At 34.5% G+C, this 19,717-nt stretch overlaps 2 protein-coding genes across 2 annotated transcripts in view; one reads left to right on the top strand and one right to left on the bottom strand.

Moving 5' to 3' along the window:
* Ppn (proteoglycan-like sulfated glycoprotein papilin) overlaps window positions 1-19,717 on the top strand; it is a 258,367-nt gene that overhangs the window by 188,465 nt on the left and 50,185 nt on the right. Inside the window, 8 exon segments of the mRNA XM_074179830.1 lie at window positions 863-1,013; window positions 4,900-5,023; window positions 5,301-5,381; window positions 5,476-5,648; window positions 9,207-9,339; window positions 9,623-9,963; window positions 17,578-17,763; window positions 17,817-17,996. Of these exon segments, the coding sequence (XP_074035931.1) occupies window positions 863-1,013; window positions 4,900-5,023; window positions 5,301-5,381; window positions 5,476-5,648; window positions 9,207-9,339; window positions 9,623-9,963; window positions 17,578-17,763; window positions 17,817-17,996 (1,369 nt within the window).
* On the bottom strand, window positions 11,114-12,550 carry LOC141484674 (uncharacterized). The gene is made up of 3 exons (XM_074179831.1): window positions 12,119-12,550; window positions 11,838-12,059; window positions 11,114-11,780 (listed from the first exon to the last, which is right to left on the bottom strand). Exons 1-3 carry the CDS (start codon window positions 12,287-12,289, stop codon window positions 11,535-11,537), a joined length of 639 nt encoding a protein of 212 aa, XP_074035932.1. The 5' UTR covers window positions 12,290-12,550; the 3' UTR covers window positions 11,114-11,534.

Raw genomic sequence — 19,717 nt, 5'->3', positions numbered from 1 at the left:
GAACTCAACTAGTTTCAGAGCAATATACAAAAGTGTCATCAGTCCTTATTCGTTAATATCAACATCATACTCCTACTATTAACTAAAAATACATATAGATATTTTCATATCTTTTTATGTTTTGCATGATTATTGCCTTTGAACATGATGTAAATAGTGCTTCGAATAACATCTGTCTCCATATATTTACGGGTTCTAGACGATTTGAGAGCTTCAAGTTTATGAGAAATAGTGTAAGGTTTTTTTGGGAAAGCAATTTTTTGGCTTTCTACTACTCTACTACTAGAAAGCCAAAAACTTTCTTACCCAAAAAATTAGTCACTCCTGAAAATATAACCCTTCCAATTTAAATAGTGTAAGGTTTCTACTATAAACTAAACAGCAATACAATATGAGTCATGATTGCTCAATGGAATATTCAATTTTCTTTTCTAACAGTGGTAATGGAAAGTCTGGAATATGAATATCTCATTTTCTTTCGAAATAGGTAATCAAACATGCCACTAACTTTTTTTGATTACCCATTTGATCGTCTTTTAGGCAGAAGGTTGCCACTTCTTTCAAGACTATTGTTTCAAACATCGTGTTTTAGTCGCACAATAACACAAAAAAACACACGAAGGTAAACACACAAACCTTTTGATTTTCACTTGCCAGCACCTTAGCAGAGAATAACAACCGCTAAATTGAAAATTCAGTGTAAGTGTTCTCATGTATCGGTGAATTGACACCACTGCAATCATTTTATGGCATCATCAATTACGTAGAAATTATTTCATTTCGTATGAACTATACTTTTACAACTTCCACAATAATCACCTTGATATCTGCTCAGTTTTTAACGATAATCTTTTTTTTTAAGATGGGTGCCTTACACGAAAGCTCCAAACCAATGCGAGTTGAATTGTATGCCAAGAGGTGAAAGGTTTTATTATAGGCATGCCTCAGCAGTATACGATGGTACAAGATGTAACGATGAAAAGTTTGATGTGTGTGTTAGTGGAAAATGTCATGTAAGTATTTACTGAAGACTACTTTGCAAAAACAAACAACGAAAGTAAAAGAATGTCGAAACATAAACGAATTTTCACAATGATTATGAAGTCGAACTTCTCCTACATTATTCATATTCTACTTGTATACAAGAACCCTTTTGAAAAGATAAAAAGGTATCGTTTTCAGTACTTTTTGTCGATCAGAGATGCTGGATATTCCTAAGCTCTTTGACCGTGTGTGCTGGCCAAACTTCGATGCTATGGCTTTACGGGCAACTTTTGAGTATGGCTCTTCAGCTTCCTGAAAGATCGTTCTCTGCAAGTGGCCATCGATGGATATCTCTCGAACACTTTCACCATCAACGCTGGTGTTCCCCAAGGATATGTATTGTCTCCAACCCTCTTTCTATAGTACATCAATGACTTATTGGAAAAAACAAGAATCCAATATATTGCTTTGCTGACGACAACACACTTGTTTCGTCAGTCCATTTGGATTCCAGGACATCGGCGGTGAATGCACATCTTCACCGGCAGCAAGAGGTTGCATATATTAATGAGAATCTAAAAGTAAATTAGAACTGGACTGAAAGTAACCAAGTTCAAATCATTGCCACAAAAACCCAGGCATCGGTTTTCTCCAAAAAGATAACTGTCTCCGAACCGGATGTAATTATGTCAGGTCAGACAGTTCCACTTTATGCTTCGTTTGTTGGGGGTTAAAATTGACACTAATATGCCTTGGCACAATCATGTCGCTGGAATTGCAAAAGCCGCTTCTCAAAATCTTGGAACACTGTTCCGAACCAGAAAACTGTACACAACTCAGCAACTTTTGATGCTGTATAAAGCTCAGATTAGATCTCCTTTGGATTATTGTTCCCAAGTATGGCGGTGTGCCCCCAAACATACTTTGAAGTTGCTGGATGCCATCCAAAAAAGAGCCACCCGCCTGATTGGAGACGCGAACATCACTGGAAATCTTTATAGCCTGGAACATTGAAGAATGGTTGGAGATTTGTCTCTCTTCTATAGATACTTTCACGGGAAATGTTCAAGTGACTTGGCACATTTAATTCCACCAAGATCGGTAGATATCGGAAATAATCGACGGACTGTGGCTGTTCATCGTTTTGAGGTTCAACTCAGTACACCACAAACTTCACTGTTTAGGAACTCTTTCATTTGGAGAACCGCGTTTATGTGGAATAAACTTCCTGAGAACGTTATTCCAAATGAATTTAATCTCCAGCGATTCAAATACAATGTGAATGACTACTTTCACACACAAAACACAAGCACTACAGAAAAATCCTGAAGGCACTCACACTTCTTTATTTTTGGAAATCAGATCAGTCATTCCACAATAATTAACAGTTTCATATTCTATGTTTTTTACTATTTTTACCACTTGTACATTAATGTATGAGTTTGAAAATGTCTTTATAGGACGCAACTGCAGTAACGTTAGTTACAAATGAAAGTGGTAGAAAACGTAGACTATATCAATCAATTTATAGTTTCATATTCGTTTTGAGAATCTGAAAACAAAACGATCAATTTCATAATTAAAAAAAATGTACCTATTCAAAATGTTTGCCACTAACTTCTTGACAATAATTATGTCTATTAACGAGTTTATTTAACACTTGTTCGATTGACGACCTATTTATATTGACTAATTTATTTCCTATTTAATGAAATCTTCCTGGGGTAATTTCATTACAAACACCATTTTTTCTACCTACTAATTCTGAAATGAAGTGCGATTGTATATCGTATACTTCAGATGTCACACATCTCCTCAAAAACATCTAGAGGAGTCATATCAGGTGATCTAACTGACTCCTCTGAGAGACTACGTTTGCCTGTCTGGAGGTTGGACAATTGACAAACCCAAATGAGTTTTCAACTAATGTTACATTACACCAAGATGAGATACCAGGTTCGAAAACCAGGTCCATAAGAATAATCCGCTATATCACATTATATGAAGATTGTAAAGATTCGTAGAATCTAAAGTATGTTTTGAGCAACCAGAGCTCACGTTAAGTATGAGAGGTACTCCTAACAAAATTACCCCAGAAATAGTTCATAATGTGAGAAATGAATTTGTAAATAAACTTTATTATTGTCAGAAAGTGAATGGTAAACATTCTGAACAATTATTGGAATGAACTGCAGTGTTTACAGGTCCGAAAAACGAATCTTAAACTGCTAATTACTCAGAAACGGCTGATGTGATTTCCGAAAATAAATGTGTTGGATAGAGAATTGAAATACATATCGAAATAGACGTCACAAGACCCGCTTTTCTATTTAAGAAAGTTGCTGGCGCCCTCTCGGTGACGAGTGACGCAACACTTTTGTCTTTCTTAACAAAGTGTATCGAAAATGATTCCTTTTTATGTAAATTTCGTTTGACTTTGATATCTTTTCGCGTCTGAAGTTAGGAGTGGAATGGAATTATTTACGTTAGCACTGTATAGTTGTTATTTTGAGGGAACTATTAATTGGAATCTGATACTTATTTCCAACGAAACATACAATTTATCAAGATATACAAACAAGTTTTAACCGAAAGAACCGACAAGAAACCAAGATGAATGTACAGAAACATTATGATATAAAAGGAGTAGTAGAAAATTTAACCAATTTATTTTTGTGAGAAATCATACAAAATGTATAAAATATTGTTGAAAATATATGAGTGTATAACAGAAGATGATTTTTCAAAATTATTTCAGTTTAAATCCATGTGCAGTTTTGTCTAAATCCATATTGACTATTATACAATAATTTCAATTTATCAAGATATTCAAACAATTTTTAACCGAAAGAGCCGACAAGAAACCAAAATAAATCTACAGAACATTTGACATTTTTTTTCACTTCAGCAATTCTTATTTTACTATACTATAATTCCAAAATATTAGGCTCTAAATTATCAGAAATGACTGACGTTTTTGCCTTAATCTGTCTCTTGCAGTGGCGTACGGAAATTATACTAAGTAGATGAGGAAAAATATATAGACAACAACCTGGCAACAATGTTTTCGTTTCAATTCAATAATATTTCTGAGACTAAACTAGTTTGAAAGGAAAGCGTTTGATGCAAAAATCATCGAATTTCTCGCATACATTATCGCAATATTTAATTTTATCTCTTTTTATTGAAATGTTACTTACTTTATCATTGAATTGCGTTAGTAAAAACAAATTTTACCATGTGGTTGTATGAGGTTTGTTAAAAAAATAAGGTGAATTTTCATTTTTCCCAAAAAATATTCATTTATTCATCAATTCCTATTTCGTCCCTTCAAAGTAGCACTCCTCAGATATAATACACTTGTACCAGCTTTTTTTTCAATCCTTGAAGCATAGGTATTTTCAATCTTGGAAACAAAAAAAAGTCGCATAGGGCTAAGTCTGGTGAATACGATGGCTGTGGCATGATGACTGTATTGTTTTTTGCCAAAAATTTACGAACATTATCCTGATGCAAAGGAGATGAATTGTTTTTCCACAATGCCGGACGTTTTCTTCGTTTTGCTTCTCGCCAGCGGCGCATAACATCAAGATATTACTTCTTGTTGACCGTTCGACCGTACTCCTGATGCACTATGTCACAGTAATCGATAAGTGAAAAAATTTTGGAATTTGTTCGAACTTAGCGTGCTTTTCTTGATATTTGCTCTCATGTTCGAGACAAGTGTACCTTCATAAAAAAAGCTCGATAACGTAGCCCGCGAAATGTGAACATTAACTTTATTTTTTAACAGACCTACTATACCGGTAAAGCATGATTCCAACTGCGTTTCATCAAAAATTATGAACAATTGCATGGCTTTCAAAGAATATCTCACATATATATTAGAATATTGTAAAACATAACTACTTTCAGCCTGTGGGATGTGACAGAATGTTGGGTTCAAGTGCTAGAGAAGACCAATGCCGTGTGTGTGGAGGAGATGGCACCAGCTGTAATACTTTCACAAATACGATACAAATGAAAGATATGCAAGTTGGTAAGAATGTTAATAATTAATACTAGTCACTATTTTTCAACAAAAACCTGTACAATCAACGCTAATTCCGATAAAGTTGCATTTAGACCCAGTTTGTCAAAGTTTTTCATATAAAACATGTTTCTCGAATTTGTTTTACCTTCGAAATGATGAAACTAATCATGATGGGATATATAAAAAAATTTAATATTTTTATCTTTGATACAGTAATTATTTTGAAATAGGCCAATGATAGTGTTGAAATTGTTTTAAATCTACAACACCGAGATATTTCCAGGATACAATGACATACTCCTGATTCCTGCTGGAGCTACTAACATCAGGGTAGAAGAATTGGCTCCATCTAACAATTATTTGGGTGAGCACAATAAATTACAATATTTATTTTACTCGCATTGATATTGTTTTTATCAAAAGCTGATGCTAATTTCCGAATATTTCTAAACTTTCAGCAATAAGAAATAAAACTGGATATTATCACTTGAACGGAAACTGGAGGATAGACTTTCCCAAATCCCTTGATTTTGCTGGATGCAGATTCAAATATGAAAGAAGCCCGCAAGAATTCGCTGCTCCTGATATAATTACCGCTTTAGGTCCTACTGATGAATCACTATTTTTTGTGGTAAGTATTTCCGAATCGGATTCAAACGATACAAAAAGACAATATTATATTTTATGAAATGTACCCTTAACTTTCTTATATTAGATTGGAGCTGCGGCCTATTTCACTGCGCCCCGTGCGGATCTGTTGTGATGCTCCTTGGTCATCAGAGGGCTTTATCTAGCTTGATCTTCTTGATACGACTTCAAAGTCTTGATACATAGCTGATAACTGGTTTCTCATTCTCGAATCTCCCATGTCTCAGGCTTGATAACGCTTCGCATTTACTGAGCTTGTGTAGAGTGGTTTCTTCTTCCTCCCAGCAGAATCTGCATGGAGTTTCTTCCGCCAGGCTCTTATTGGCAAAGGTTCTTTCATGAACTATTTCTCCTGCTTCATTGATGGATTTTTGTTCCACCAACTTAGCGATTTCGCTTCCATCCACGAACTGATGCATGTCTTTATACTGGACTTCGCCAGCTCACAGAAGGGTTCTGGACCTAGCATAGCCTATGGATACACCTTCAGGAAATGAAGCATCGGCCTCCTCATTGCCCTTGGGCCCTTCCGGGTATCCAGGCTAAAGTAACTGTGGGAACCTAGTTCGTTGAGTGCGCTAAGGCAGCTCTCTACAAGTCGCGAAAGATTCAGTAGGAACACCTTAATTCCCATCTGGCAGTCGGAGAAAATGGCAATGGTTTTGTTTTCAAACTTGTGCCTGAGCAATGCTCCAACGCAAGAACCATTCAAGATTCTTCAAGAACCATTTCCTGAAAAATACTTTTGTTTGAAGGTGATTGACAATGTTTCGTGATGAATTTCACTAGTTCGGACTTCCATTGTCTACTATATAAAATGATTTGAAATCCCTGAAACAAGTAAAAAAGAATAATTAAAAAAGAATAGTTGAAAATAACAATTATATTAAGCAACAATAAACCTGAAATGAAATGATAGTGAAATAACCTACAAGTAAAAATATAATAATTGAATGAATAAATATCAAAGGAATGAAAAAAGAAAATAATAAAAAAATAAAAAAGTGTAGAGATTCCAAGTCACGTTAGTTCACGACGTTTCGATTGTTGGTATCTACAATCGTCTTCGGGTGATGACTGGACTGATTCCTCCGAGAGATGACTATTTTATAGGTCGTTGAAATACTTTCACTTTCTCTACTTTCCATTTTCCGCTTCACTGATTCCGTGAGAGGTGACCGTTTTGGCGGGAGTTGGTCATTTTTCGTTTGATGATGGGTTTCCATATGTTTCGTATATCTACGCTGGCCTGGCTGAATACGTTGTTGGACAACATGTATGCGGCTTCCTTAAATTTTCTCCTGAACCAATGTTCCTCTCTGTGCAAGATCTCAGCTTGGGACCACTCGATGTTGTGTTGATGGGTCCAAACATGGTCTGCTATTCCTGATTTGGTGGTTTCTCCTCGCTGTGTGTGCTTCTTGTGCTCGGCAATGCGAACATTCAATGGCCTCTTAGTTTCACCAATATAGGATTTTCCGCACTCACAGGGTATCCGGTAAATGCAATTCTTGGAATCGCAGTCCGCGTTTGGGGGCCTGGTTTTCGTGAGGCTGCTACGGATAGTGTTACCGGATCTGAAACAGGTTCTAATGTTGTACTTGGAACCAATTCTTCTTATCCTCTCCGATAATCCTCTGATGTAGGGAACGGCAAGCACTGGTTGTGACGGCTTCTCTTCCTTGCGAGGCTCCTGCTGTCTTTTAGCCAAAGTCTTTTCTACCATCGCTTTGGAGTATCCATTCCGCTGAAGATCTTTTTTGATGATGTCTAGTTCCTTCTTGAGACCTTCCTTTGTATTACAGAGCCCAAAAGCACGGTCTAATAGAGTCTTGATGATTCCTCTTTTTGTCGATTGATGGTGGTTGGATTCGTGGTTCAGATACTGTCCCGTATGAGTGGGTTTTCGATATACAGATGTTTCCCACTTAGTGTCGGTCCTCTTCACCAAAACGTCTAAGAATGGCAATTCATTGTGGATTTCCTTCTCCATTGTGAAAGTGATGGAAGGTCTCACGCTGTTGATGTGTTTCAGAAAGGCGTCTAGTTCAGTATTCCCATGGTTCCATATTATGAAGGTGTCGTCAACATATCTCAACCAGACTCGAGGTTTCTTGTGGGCTTCTTCAATGGCCAGAGTTTCAAACCACTCCATATATATGTTGGCGATGACTGGTGAAAGTGGCGATCCCATTGGCAGTCCCTCATCTTGTATAAAGAATTCGTCCTTCAGTTGGAAATAACAGTTTCGTACACAGCATCCTAGTAATTCCATAATTACTTCTATAGGTAGATTCGTTCTCTCTTTCAGGTTCTCATCTTCGGATAGCTTTCTCTGTATGATTTGGAGTGCTTCTTCGACCGGAACGTTGGTGTAAAGGCTTTCCACGTCGAAACTAATTAGTTGATCTTCCTGTGTAACCTCAATTGACCCTAGTAGTTCGACAAAATGCCTTGAATTCTTCACAAAAGACGATGTTTTTCCTTGTAATGGTTGTAATAAGGGAAGTAAAAATCTAGACAAGTTTTGAGTAGCCGAATCTCTGGAGCTGATGATCGGTCTAAGCGGAACGTCCTTCTTGTGGATTTTGGGTAGACCATACAAGTGAGGGGGCTTACTGTGGTGCGGTGTTAGCCATGATCTTTCCTTGTCCGAAAAATAGACTTGGTGTTTTTTTTTTTCAAAATCTGGTACAACTTCCTTTCGATTGATGCAGTTGGGTCCCGTACGATCTTTGTGTATCGTCCCTTCTGCAGAACCTCTTCGATCTTCTGTTCGTAGAGAACGGTATCCATTACCACAGTAGCGTTTCCTTTATCTGCAGGTAGGATCTTGATGGTGTTGTCTCTACGTAGGCCGTTCAGAGCTCTACGTTCTTCCTTGCTGATGTTAGATGTTGGAACTGGTTCTCGATCCAACTGTTCTCTAATTTTCCATCTGAACTCTTCTGCCTCGGTCTGGTCAATGAGGGAACTGGTGGATTCCACTGCAGTAATTATCTCCAAAGTGGGCACAGATGTTGGCGTAATGGCAAAATTCAGGCCTTTCCTCAACAAGGATTCCTCTATTCCCGTGAGTGGGCGGGAACTCATGTTGATGACGTTGGTGGCTTCATAGTTGTCTTGTTTTCGGTCTGTATTTGGGCATTGTTTCCTCACTAACTTCCCCCACTTTCTGTTGTGGGCATTCTCCATGTCTTGGCGGATCTTCAAGCACGTGCTTTCAATCTTGGCGAAGATTGGTCCATGATCATCTTCCAATATCTCTCTTCTTATTTCTTCGAATCGTTCTGTTTCATTCCTTTAATATTTATTTATTCAATTATTATATTTTTACTTGTAGGTTATTTCACTATCATTTCATTTCAGGTTTATTGTTGCTTAATATAATTGTTATTTTCAACTATTCTTTTTTAATTATTCTTTTTTACTTGTTTCAGGGATTTCAAATCATTTTATATAGTAGACAATGGAAGTCCGAACTACTGAAAAATACTAATGTTATATTCCTGTAAGTTTATTTCATTTTCATTTTTTACAGCTACTCTATCAAGACTCAGATGTCCCTATTAGTTACACCTACAGTTTACCAACCAATGTTCCTCCACCATCAACAGAAACTTATTCTTGGAACTACGACGACTTCACTCCCTGTTCTGCAACATGCGGCGGAGGTGAGTTTTTATTTTGGAGTAGAATATTTGGGATCAAGTTCATGAAGAAAGATTTTGTTCTGAATTTCAATATATTATGACTCAGTTGGCAGAGTAACCGTACTTCCACCCTTCCACAGAAGGAAAACTAATGAAATTTTCTTTCATGATATAGTTGATAGCTGAATTCAGTAGAAATTAGCAGTAATTAAGTAGTCAGAAGGTCATATGATTCAAATTGTTATTATACAAATCATCAAACAGGCATTCTGGTTTTGTAAACAATCAACTTTTTGATTTTCAGGTTATCAATTCAGGAACGTCACCTGTGCCGGAAGAAATTCCCTGGAGCCAGTTGACAGATCCCTGTGTGACTCCAACACCGAACCAGAAGCCAAGAGACGTTGTAGCGAAATTCCTTGTCAGGCACAGTGGATTCCTTATCCTTGGAAGGAATGTTCCGCTCCTTGCGGGGAGGGTGGTGTTCAGGAAAGAGATATATTTTGCCAGCAGATCGTTTCTAATGGTCAACCAACCCTGGCGGATGATTCCGAATGTTTGAAATTGGAACCTAGGCCCCCGAAAGAACAAAAATGTAATGTCGGAAAAATATGTGCCAAGTGGCATACTGGGCCCTGGAAACCTGTGAGTAATCCTCGCTATTCATTATACAAGATACATCATAAACGATGATTTTGTCTTTGACATATATTTTAAAAAAATGTCATATGAAATAATGACTTCACTTGGCTCATTTTTTGAGAAACAGAGTGTCAAAGTTTGGATACTTCAATTCAATTCAATTATTTTTTCAATAAATATTGAATGAGAAAGAAGATATTTTATGGGAAAGAAAGTTTTTGGCTTTCTACTACTCCATCTGATACAAAAAAAATGGATGAGAGAATCTTCCAAAGAAAGGAAGGATCAATCAATTTGAAAATAAGTAACTCTATACATGGATGTGTAGATCATGCAAAGAAGTAACTTTCAGACACAAATTGAAAGAAAGTCTTCCTGAAACAGCTACTTTCATATAAACATTGAATTACACGAAAGAAAAAATTCTTTCGAAACGAATACTTCTATATGAACACTGAATTATACAGAAGATACTTTTCTCTATTCAGTTTGTATACCGAACATTCGTGGAGGAATAAGAATCAGATATCATTCACATGAGTTCTACTTTGAATGAATGGTAATAAATTGTACTCACATGGAACACTGTCACCCTAACTGGTATACACGTGTTTCGCCTTAAAACACTTGCCCTATGGCTCTTCAGTACCAAATTGGATAACATTATAGAAAATACACACACTTCATTCATGAATTACGATTTTGAATGTCACGGAATAAGCTTGATCTGCTTATGTCATCGATGACATCGTAATGACATTCATTCACCTATTTGATTTAATCCCAGCCATGAGGAATCTTATTTGATTTGAAATGGTTATATTTTTAGGAGTGATTAATTTTTTGGGAAAGAAAGTTTTTGGCTTTCTACTACTCCATCTGATACAAAAAAAATGGATGAGAAAATCTTCCAAAGAAAGGAAGGATCAATCAATTTGAAAATGAGTAACTCTATACATGGATGTGTAGATCATGCAAAGAAGTACCTAACTTTCAGTTAACTTTTAAAATCATTTATTTATTTATTTCTGACCGGGATATTATAAGCTTATATCGTCATAGTTACGCTATCAATAAAGAGGGTCATAACTCCCTTGGGACATTATAGATTTTATAATTCCCTCTACCTTTCACAAGTAAAAATAAATAGAAATGAAAACTGAACCATATTTTATTTATTCACGTCATTACAAATAATAAATGTACAATTTTGAAATGTTCCCTGAAAATTACTTCCGACACTGGAAACAATTTCTTCTTTTGTATGGCTGGAGCTTCTGTTCACTACAGTCGAGGTACCTGCCTCTTCTGATGACAAAGTAGACAACATACGCGCCGTTTTATTTCTCAATTCGATGCTATCCTCCAAATACCCCTCCGCCACCGTGGAACTTTTCCAACCTCCGTATCTTTTTAAGTTAGTCATAGTTGCTCCTGCATTGGCTAGAGCAGTAGCAGAAGTGCGACGAAGGCAATGTCCCATATAGGAAGATGAGTTTGGCAATCCTAAATACATTGCGATTTTGCTGGGGATTTTCCCAAACATGTTTTTTCCAATTGGCTGAGATGTACATTTATTTTGTCGGAAGCTCAAAAAAAAAACGTTCAATACCTTTAGGACGCAAAGACATATAAAGTCTTAATAAAGGCAAAGCGGAGAACTCTTTTTCATCCACAACTGTAAATTTCTTCGATACACCAGTTTTACTTTCCGGTACGTTCACTACCATAACGGAATCCCGGTCCTCTATATCCGATATCTTCATATTCAAAAGTTCCCGACTTCTGCATCCTCCAAAATAACCCATAATCAAAACAACCTATAACAAAAAAAAGGAAATAAATACACACAAAAAGGAAAATAAGAAAAAAATTACCTTATGCAATAAATGAATATCATTAGGAGCGTCCTTTAGGAATCTGATAACATCTTTAGGAGATAAAACAGCAGACTTTTTCGGCTTATAACTCTTACTCTTCCGTTTCAAAAAGGCCTGTAGTTCATTGAACTTGGTGATATCTCGTTTCTCATGTATAGTCACCATCGATTTTAGCATTGACCATTTAGTCCATAAAGAATTCGGACTATACGTTTCTGACTGAAACGAATAAACACAATTACTACCAAATCTACCGAAAAACATAGAAAATTCCTTACCAGTTCTTGAAAATATGCCAGAAATACAGTTTCAGTGACATCTTTTGGCATAACATTTTTCCGTGTCAGCCAGTCCAGATATATCTTGTATTCTTTTTGGTATACGGCTTCAATTTTCGATGGAATTAATGATTCTCTTGCTTGTTCAGTTTTTTTCAAAATATCCTCCATTATATTTGGGGTAGAAAACACGTTTTCACCGCAAACACAGCTTGATAACAAAGTTCTGTTTATAAACAAGTAACATAGCAACAACCTAACAACAAGAAAACTCTACTATAATCAACGGTCCCTGATTCAAATATACCGGGAAGGTAATGAATTGGTACATTTTTCCGTTTCAAAAATGAACAAAATTTTATTGAAATCGGTCAGAAATAAAATTATCTATGTACCACGGGAATTAATGAGCCTTAATAACCTCAGGCAATTGCTGTCCCTCGGCCAGAGGCCCTCGGGACGCAAACTTTGCCATCGGTAATTAAGGCCCTCCTAATTCCCTTGATACATAAATAACTATTATTTATTTGATTATTCATTTATTTATTTATTTATACACTATTCTACAGGATGAACCCAATTACAGAATAGGGAGAAACAGTGGCATTTACAAATATGAATATAATTCGTGAATATATATATATATATATATATATATATATATATATATATATATATATATATACATATATATATATATATATATATATATATATATTATATTTATATATATATATATATATAATATATATATATATATATATATATATGGAAAAAATGTCGTATATATATATATATATCTTCCTTTCTTTGGAAGATTCTCTCATCCATTTTTTTGTATCAGATGGAGTAGTAGAAAGCCAAAAACTTTCTTTCCCAAAAAATTCATCACTCCTAAAAATATAACCCTTTCAAATCAAGATATTTTACTAATGCAACAGATAGCACACCTTCAAAAGCAGTGAAATGCGCTCAGAAACGAAATCGTTTTCAGAAAATCAGGTAATTCTGAATTTGTTAAATATGAAGTGTCACAGGAGCAGATGCAATCTACGATATTCCACAATTGTTATAATATGTTTCTAATTTTTGAATAAAAAATCTACTAAGATGAGATATTTTTTTCTCCAAGGTTGTTTCCGCATATTCGATGGCATTATCATCAAATATTACAGAATTAGTTGAAGTAAGAATTAGTCTCATAGAAATATCCTTTCTCAATTTATATTCATTGAGCCAAATGAGAATTTCATCCAAATCATTCTTTCATGGAAAATACAAAATACTATAATCGTTATCAAATAATTTGGGAACACCATTCAATTTCGAGAATACCTGAAAATACAGGCCCAAAAATGGATCCACGAGGGACACAAGTTGAATGTTGAAGATATCTTTTTTGATGTCTTATAAATATACTGTCTTCTTTTGAAGAAATAATTTTAAAATCATTTATTTATTTATTTATTCATTCATTTATTTATTTTTTTATACACTATTCTACAGGATGAACACAATTACAGACTACGGAGAAACAGTGGCATTTACAAATATGAATATAATTATATATATATAATATATATATATATATATATATATATATATATATATATATATATATATATATATATATATATATATATATATATAAAATAGAAAAAAATGTCAGTTAGCTAAGAAATGTCTTTTGATTTGTATAATTTGGTATAATCTGGTTGAATATATCTAGGACAGTAGTCGCCAACCTCTTCAATGTGTTGAGCTACTTTGTTAATTTTAGAATAAACAGCGAGCTACCCACACGGAAGCCACGTAACGCAACGTAAATGAAATAATCCACAGTTAATTTATCATTATATGTATTTATTTTACTATTTAACTGTTAATACATAATACATAGGTACTAATAGTAAACTAATAACTAATATTACTAGTACGTACTTGTTCATAGCTACATTCCTACCTATCAAACGAAGGTGTTTGAAAAATAAACACAAACTTTTATTCAGCCACAACGGCATGTCACGTAAAAATAGTTAATAATAACAACAAAAAAGTAACGCACTATCATGAACATAAACATTGAAAAATAAAAAAGCACGTTCAATGGGAAGGCTGACACTCAAGACTCATCGATAATTGTTTTAATGTTTGCAGTATAATTTGATGCAGCCATTCGAATACAATTATCCAAATGTTCATCTGTAAGTCGATTGCGATATTTGTTCTTATTAAACTTCATATTGGAAAAAGAAGATTCACACAAATAGGTTGAACTGACTAATGCTTTCACTTTCAAGGCAACACGGCATAGAACTGAATATTTGTCTTTACTTACAATAGGCCAGATACATTCAGTAGGTACTTGAGACTAACGATTTTAAGGCTAAATCATTCTGAAACTCAATGACTTCCATTTCTGTTGCAGCGATGTCTTCGCCAAAGTTCTGCATAACACAAGTTGCAAACTGTTGGATATCAATTTCCATAAAGGGTGAAACAACAAAATGCGCTACTAAAGCCATTTCATTGAAATCTTTAAAACGATTTTTGAAGTTATTCTTCAGGGTAGAAAATATTTCTACATGATATTTGTTGTCATAGGGTTCTAATGGATTTTGAGATATTTTTTCTGAAAGAATAGGAAAATGCTTGGCATCGCTGTTAATTAGGTTTTGTTCCCAAAACTCCAGCTTTTTGATAAATGCTTTTATATCAAAAATCATTTCCGCCAGTTCTTTGTCCCTCCCCTGAAGCTGCAAATTAAGTTCGTTTGATTTCTCTGTAATGTCCACGAGAAAACCAAAATCTCTAAGCCAGATTGAATTTTCTGGTTCCGGAGTCGGTTCATCGCGTTGTTTGAAAAATTTTACTATGCCAGATAGGACATCATTAAAACGTTTCAGCACCCGTCCTCTACTTAACCATCGGATCCGTATTGACAGTCAACTTCATCGGCCAAGGTTCTGAATAATCTTCTTTGTAACGCTTGAGCTCTAATCTTGTTCACAATTTTTACCACCAGTTTCATAACGTTGTTTAGTTTCAGCAAATTTCCACATAATGCTTGCTGATGGATAATGCAGTGGTAACAGAGAAATTGCGGAAAAGTTTCATCTTTACGACATAACGCCACCAGACCCTTATCACAACCCACCATAGCTGGAGCGTCATCGGTTGTCAAGCCTACCATTTTCGATATTGGAATTTTCTCGGAAGAAATAATATTTTTTAAATGAGAAAACAACTCATGTCCAGTAGTGTGTCCTTTCAGTGAAATGAACTTCAAAAGATCTTCTTTAATCGTAAAATCACTAAAAACTATCCTGACGAACACGGTCATCTGGGCAGTGTCAACGACATCTGTTGATTCATCCAGTTGAAGTGAAAAATAAACACAGTTATCTAAGTCAGTTCTTAACTGTAAAAAATATCATTGCTCATTACTTCTACACGTTTCATCACTGTATTAGCAGAAAGTTGCATAGATTTTATAGCTGAAACTATCTCGTCTTTATTTCCAAAGTTGGCAAGTAACGAATCAGCAGCTTCTAAAAACGCCTGTTTTATCATTTCCCCGTCTTCATTAGGTTTCTTTTTTTGTGAAATTATCTGGGACACACGGTAAGATGATTCAGTTGCAGCCTTATTTTTGTCGACTGTTCTTAAAAATATTGATTATTGTCCAATTAACTGCTTTTTTAACTGTTTCAGTTTCTCCTTTCTGGCGGCAGAATGTAGTGGGAATGATTTTTCAAAATTAGAATGATGTTTTTTAGCAACGGAGACCGAAGTATTACATAACAAACACACATTTTTATCTTTAACTTCTGTAAAAAAGTATTGTTCTTCCCATTCCGAATGAAAGTGGAATGTCTTTACCTTCTTACAAATGCTTGCCATAATATTATTTTTGTTGTTCTCTACTAGCCCAACCACTGGACGTTGGTTACGGGTTCAGTTTTAAACTAAGCGCAATGTCGCCGCGCCGTGGATATTTATCCCGTTCAAAGCAATCCAAATCGTTCTCGAACACTAACGCGCTGGTCCGGCTGGTCGGTTCTAGCCGATTCTAGCTTGATGGCGTCAGCGGCAGATCGCTCACCGCAACGTTGCCGCTGTTTATGTTTAATATTATGACAATTAGATTTTTTTGTGGAATTTTCGGAAGCTTCTCTGATTTTTGCAGTTTGTATTTTTTAAATTAAAATCGTTGTGAGAGCTACCAGAATTGCCTCCGCGAGCTACCGGTAGCTCGCGATCGACAGGTTGGCGACCACTGATCTAGGACATGACTAACAGAATTAGTGGTATCACATATTGTATGAATTGGAGATTTTTTCATTATATTTGTACGCGGAGTGTTAAGATAAAATGTGACACTATTCCTAGATGACCATCTAGGAACCTACAATTTCAACATATGTTACAACTGAGACCAGGTAATGATATTGTTTATGACCTTGAATAAAAAAGAAATGAATGATATTTACGCCTTACCTCGAGACTACAAAATTGTGAGTAACAACATTCTTTACATAAAATTACATTTTTATCAATTTGGAAGGCATTATATAGAAGGTCAAGATTTTTGCAAAAACTGAAAACACGGAAATTGGTCTATAATTGTTCAAATTATTCTTTTTGCTACTATTGCAAATGGGCGAAACCATTGTAATTGTTATTTCATTTGGAATTATTGTATATACAAAAAAGTGTATAATTTTTTTCATGAGTATAATAGATCGGGAATAGTTTGAGAAATCGTAACTTTTTTTGGTAGCCCTAGGACGGGTAACGAAACCATAAGGATTTTGACGTTTCTGAATGTTAGGTGAAAATTTAAAAAATCTTATTTTTTTGGACAAAGTATTGAATGTATCAGTGGACAACAGGAATAAAATACTTCAATACATTTTTGTCAAACACTCTGTAATTTAGGAAATTAATATGACTGATGTCCAATTATTGTTTATCTCTGATTTTCCTCTTTTGCTTTTCTAAAAATTTTTTGTGAAAACTGTTAGGATATAAATTTGTTTTTTTCTCTCAGTAGAGTTGCTTGAAAAAATGTCATATAGATGTGATTTTTGTCAATTTTTTAAAAATTGAAATGAAGTTTGTAATTTCATTTTCAAGAATTGTAAAATTAAATTAGGGTTGTACATTTTTAAGGTATCTTCAATGAGTGTATCGTATCACTGAAAATGAATAAATACGTGATTAAGTGATAGCTTTTTTTTGGAAATCCAAAAACATTAGAACAATTTATAGCCATTCAGAAAAACCTATAGAGAAGAATAATAGAAAATCCTGGAAGTAATTTTTTTCAAAATATTGATGAATAAAAATACTTACATTCGGCAGTGACAGAAATAACAAATTATGTAGTGAATTGAAATATTTCTATTTCTTAATTTTAAGATCAAGAACTTGTTAATTATATTGTTTATTTTTAGTGCGACCATCTTTGCGGAGACGGAAAACAAACGAGAAAAATTCAATGTTACATCGAAAAAGAAGGTAAAATTGAACTCTTAGAAGATGCTGAATGTGAAGCAATAGAGCCCAGACCGATAGAAGCGAAAAAATGCAAACTTAGGCCGTGCGAGGGGGTTGACTGGATAACTTCAGAATGGAGCGGGGTGAATTGATGAAACACACCATTTTCTTCTAAACCCAATATTATCCTTTTCAGTGCGACAGAATATGTGGCCTGACGAACGAAACGAGAAAAGTATATTGCGCCACCGCGAAAGGAGAAATCTATCCAGATGAACTGTGCGAAAGTGAACAACAAAAGCCGGATTTGGTCAGGAAGTGTGAATCGATGAATACCACCTGCCAATATTTGTGGTACGCATCTCAATGGAGCGAGGTGACTATTATTTACACAGAATATAATGATTTTAATAAATGTTAGGGTGTCAGAGTCTCTAAACTCAACAACTGCTTTTGATTCTGCAGTTTTTTGGTTTAGATAGACCTTATATTTACTACGATAAATTCATCGCCAAAATGCTGTATTTCAACCACACTTGATTCATGAATTAATTATAATATCCAGCCAAACGTTTTATCAGAACCATATTAGACTGTGGTTTTTTCGAGCAAAAATCACGGATCATAGATTTCAGTTATATTTGAGAAAAATTTCATTTTTCTCAATTGTTTTTCACAAAATAAATATTTCAGTGTGTCTTGAAACCGATTTTTCCTAACAATTTGTACGAACAAAATAAATTCCAGAATCGAATTCTACTCAAAATTCACTTTCAAAATTATATGTATTCAAATACAAATACAGAAAGTCGTGGAAAAGTAGGTGTCCTCAGAAGATGACCTAAGAGTCTCGATCAATGTTTGAGGTCGTAAAATTGTTGTGGTTGGTGAAAAACGCATCAAGGAAAGTATCACAATTCTGGTGTGTGAGAAAAGTGTTTTAGTTGATTTCATTCTACAGTAGAGGTTTCAGTTGTACATTATGGAATACTCTGGTTTCTGGTGAGAGAATTTGTCGTCATTTGTAGTCTTTGATCATTTCAACACTAAAGAATCTTCACAAGAAAGCGATACTTACAAAACCTATAGAATATGATAAAATAAAAGAGTATGTGTATTTGTGTATGTACGTAAAAAGTTATACTCAGTTTTTTTAATTATTTCTCGCTGTGAGGTATTTGATTATTCGTTTAAGTTTATTCATGTATACTTATTAAAATTTATTTTGATGTTTGTATGGGACAACCTGACGATATATTTTTTTTAATTTTGAGATTAGGTTCTTTAAGAAAGAAACATTTAATTTAATTTAATATTTGGAGTAATTATTTTTTTCCGGATTTTAATAATTAATATTTGTATCTATCATTGATTATTATACACTTATTACATATTGAATTATATTGTAAAAATTTATTTTAGTTTATGAAGTGTATGAATAATACAAAACCTAACCTTAAATTATACAAACGTACTCAAAGTAATATGAAAAAACAACTTTTATCACTATGTCAGTAAATTATCTTTAAATCAATGAATTGTTGTTGAAGATCAGTCTCCACAATGTATTATTTCGTTTCAATGTATTTATGATGTAAGGAAATATCAAAAAACCGAAAACACTTTCTCTCGTTACCACTTTTTAAACTGCACAAGATGGCTGTTTCAAATTTATAGTCCGACGTTTCGGCTCCGATAAATCATGACCAATTTTAATTTTCATTTGAACCCTAAGTAATAATCATCCGTTAGGAGGTAGCTTTTTTATGTTAATTTCACTGATATACCACATATAATCAGAGTATCCTGTAACACAAAACGTCATTGACATGAACTCTGAAATGGGCAACTGTTTCCTAATTTGACAGACTCCTCAAGTTCAAACCAATTTATATTTTTCAGAATGGATAAAATTCAAGGAACTTTGTTGAACGTTTTGTATAAAAAAACAAAGTATATAGAAACGAAATGTGAAGTGGATTATAATGAAACATCTAGGTCAACATTCGATAAATTACCAAACATAATTTTTTGGGAATACATTCAAACCAGAAACCGAATCCACTGTACCCACCGTGGAAATAAGAAATAAAATTG

Source organism: Leptinotarsa decemlineata, unplaced genomic scaffold (assembly GCF_025532065.1).
Source record: "Leptinotarsa decemlineata unplaced genomic scaffold, Ldec_3_MD MMD2_tig00026282_RagTag_RagTag, whole genome shotgun sequence".
Taxonomy (NCBI): domain Eukaryota; kingdom Metazoa; phylum Arthropoda; class Insecta; order Coleoptera; family Chrysomelidae; genus Leptinotarsa; species Leptinotarsa decemlineata.
Note: the sequence above shows the minus strand (reverse complement) of the source record. Positions and strands in the feature narration are given on the sequence as shown.

Coding starts and splice junctions, on each gene's coding strand:
- LOC141484674 (XM_074179831.1), bottom strand. CDS start 12,289: ATGGAGGATATTTTGAAAAAAACTGAACAAGCAAGAGAATCATTAATT. Junction 12,060..12,118: donor TGGCATATTTTCAAGAACTG/GTAAGGAATTTT, acceptor TATTCGTTTCAG/TCAGAAACGTATAGTCCGAA. Junction 11,781..11,837: donor ATATTCATTTATTGCATAAG/GTAATTTTTTTC, acceptor TTTTTGTTATAG/GTTGTTTTGATTATGGGTTA.